Source organism: Myotis brandtii, unplaced genomic scaffold, assembly GCF_000412655.1.
Source record: "Myotis brandtii unplaced genomic scaffold, ASM41265v1 scaffold35525, whole genome shotgun sequence".
Taxonomy (NCBI): Eukaryota; Metazoa; Chordata; class Mammalia; order Chiroptera; family Vespertilionidae; genus Myotis; species Myotis brandtii.
This window is the reverse complement of record NW_005363656.1, coordinates 3,187-5,668: the sequence shown is the minus strand read 5'-3', so window position 1 is coordinate 5,668 and position 2,482 is coordinate 3,187. Positions and strand designations below refer to the sequence as shown.

The following is a 2,482-nucleotide window of genomic DNA, read 5'->3' as shown; positions in this document are numbered from 1 at the left end:
ATTTGCTTCACCTGCTTCCTATATCTGACTTGTAAGGATCCCACCAAAGTTTTGCTCCACAGGGCAGGCATTTAAAGAGAAAACAGACTCTGTTAAATTCCAAATGCATGTAAAATGTTAGGAGTAATTGTCTCTAAAGAGGCCAGGCATCAAAGGTTTCCTGAGGGGTTTCAGCATTCCACCCTGCATTTGTGTATTTTAAGAAGCTATTTAAGTCACCTAACGACATTTATTTTTTTGAATTTGAAACTAGTACGCCAGGTATTCATTTTAAAAACCAAATTAACTGCAGATAGCCTCTTTGCTACAGCAGTGCCAATGCCTCGCAAGACCTGGTGGGGCAGGGTCTGGGAAGCACTAAAGCCGCCTCTCCCGCTGTCCCACAGATGTTCCCCCAAACACCCACCGTGCCTGGCAGGGCACTCTGCACATCAAGCATGTCAAACTCACGGCCCACGGGCCGCATGTCTCATTTGGCCCATGTTAGCCTTTGAGTTTGACATGTTTGCTGTACATGCTTCCAGGGTCTCGCCAAGCTCTTCCCTGACCCGGGAGCACTCAGACAAATGTGGGCGGGGCCACCTTACCTGCGCAGCGTGAAGCGCACCGTGTCCTCGTTGTGGGAGGCCACCATCACTTCAGCCTTGCCATTGTTCTTCAGTTCCTCCAGGACATAATTGAGGCACCTGGGGGGAGAGGCACGTGAGCCTGGGCCTGGAGAGCTCCCCACGGGGCAAAGGCCACAGGTGGGCCCAGGGCCACTCAGCGAGCCCGCTCCTCCTAGAGGTACCCATGGTGCCAGGACAAGACAAGGGGCACTCAGCCTTCTCAGCACCTGTGAGTACGAAAGAAAAAGCAAGCAGCACTGGGGTTAGGCATCGGAGGGAACTAGCTGAGGCACATGCCCTGTGCACCCAGGACAGATGCAGCTTCACGTCCGGAAAGGGGTCTCCCTGTGCTGGGGGAGCCTGACCACTCCTCCATCTGGCAGTGAAAACAGCTGGGCAGGGTGCACGTCCGCTGACCCAGCAACTCCATTGCCAGCCACAGCTCGTCCTCACCCCTGGGCACAAAGGACGGACAGGCTGTGCCTTGGGTCACCCTTAACGCAGGACACCAAGCACCTTAGAGCTCACAGGGACACATGAGCACAGGCACCTGTGTTGGCGTTATGGTCTGCACGCTGACCTGGGGGATCCAGATACAGCTTTACCCGCAAAGCGAGGGCAGAAGACAGCGCACATGCTGACCATGAGGTCTGAACAGGAGAGGCGCATGCAGCTCCTGGAAGGAAGAGGGCGCTGCCGGGGCCGAAAGGCAGGTCAGTGAGGGAGACCCTCGGGGGTCTTTGAATTTGCAACACATTTGCACCACCTCGCAGAGAAACAGCACACAACCACCCTGTCCGTCCTGCATGAACTATCACCAGACAAACGCAGCACGAGAGACGGTGATGGTCCCTGGAAATAAGGTGAGTGCAGTGTGGGGAGGGCTACCTGGGCCACCAACAGGAGCTGCCGGGGACCCAGGCCAGTTCAGTTTTGTGGGTCGACGTTTCTATATTAAAAAAGCCACCTGGCCTGGCCAGTGTGGCTCAGTGGTTGAAAGTCGACCCATGAACCAAGAGGTTACCAGTTCAATTCCCGGTCAGGGCACATGCCCGGGTTATAGGCTCAGTCCCCAATAGGGGGTGTGCTCTCTATCCCTCACCCTTCCTCTCTCTAAAAAATCAATAAAGACATTTTTAAAACGACCTTAATGTTTTTGAAAAAGTAAATCAAAAGCAGAAAACAATCAGTTCTGGCCTCAGGGCAAAAGTCTTGCTCTTACCAGAAGCTGCTGTCTCCAGGGCTGCTCCCCCTTCAGATAGGGGCCCATCGTGTCAGCTCCGGCACCAAGGAGGTATGTTTCCCTCCCCTCCCTTCCCCAGGTGGCCCTGCGGCTCTGGGACTTAAGAAGGACGGGCGCACCTGTGGTACATGGCGTTGGTGGCCTCGTACGTGGGGTTGATGGGGTCCTCATAGCCGATCTCCGCAGCGCGGGCCCGCTCCTGGGCCATGTAGGCACCCCGCACCAGCTTGGCTCCAAAACACCAGCCCTCTCGGCGAGCCAGCTCCAAGTCCAGGGTGACATTGTCATAGGCATCCTGCAGGGTCAGGGCCAAGAGTCAGTAACTAGGTCAGCCCCTCCAGCCAGCACTTCTAGGGCAAGTATGTCAAACTCGAGGGCTGCATGCCTCATTTATTTGGCCTGTGTGCGCCTTTGAGTGACCTGCTTGTCCTAGGACCTGTCTGGGCCTAGGAGCGTCCAGGGTACAGTCGGCAAGGGGCACTGGGGCAGCAGCTGGTGGCTGAGGGAGGTGCCCTGTGGGTGTCCAGGGGATCTGGAAGACAGGTGTGGGTGAGAGAGGCCCTTTGACCTTTGTCCACAAGGAATGGTGACGGGGGGCCACCTGCAGCCTCTTCTGTTTGGCCTGGGCAGT

The 2,482-nt window shown here is 56.0% G+C and overlaps 1 protein-coding gene across 1 annotated transcript in view; it reads right to left on the bottom strand.

The window, feature by feature from the left end:
- The window catches only part of LOC102250035 (proline dehydrogenase 1, mitochondrial), a 4,200-nt gene extending 2,035 nt beyond the window's left edge, over positions 1–2,165 (bottom strand). The window contains exons 1-2 of the mRNA XM_005871765.2: positions 1,971–2,165; positions 588–686 (exon numbers count right to left, since the gene is read on the bottom strand). Of these exons, the coding sequence (XP_005871827.2) occupies positions 588–686; positions 1,971–2,059 (188 nt within the window). The 5' untranslated portion in view covers positions 2,060–2,165. The remainder of the gene's footprint in view (positions 1–587; positions 687–1,970) is intronic.
- Between the last annotated feature and the right edge of the window lie 317 nt (positions 2,166–2,482).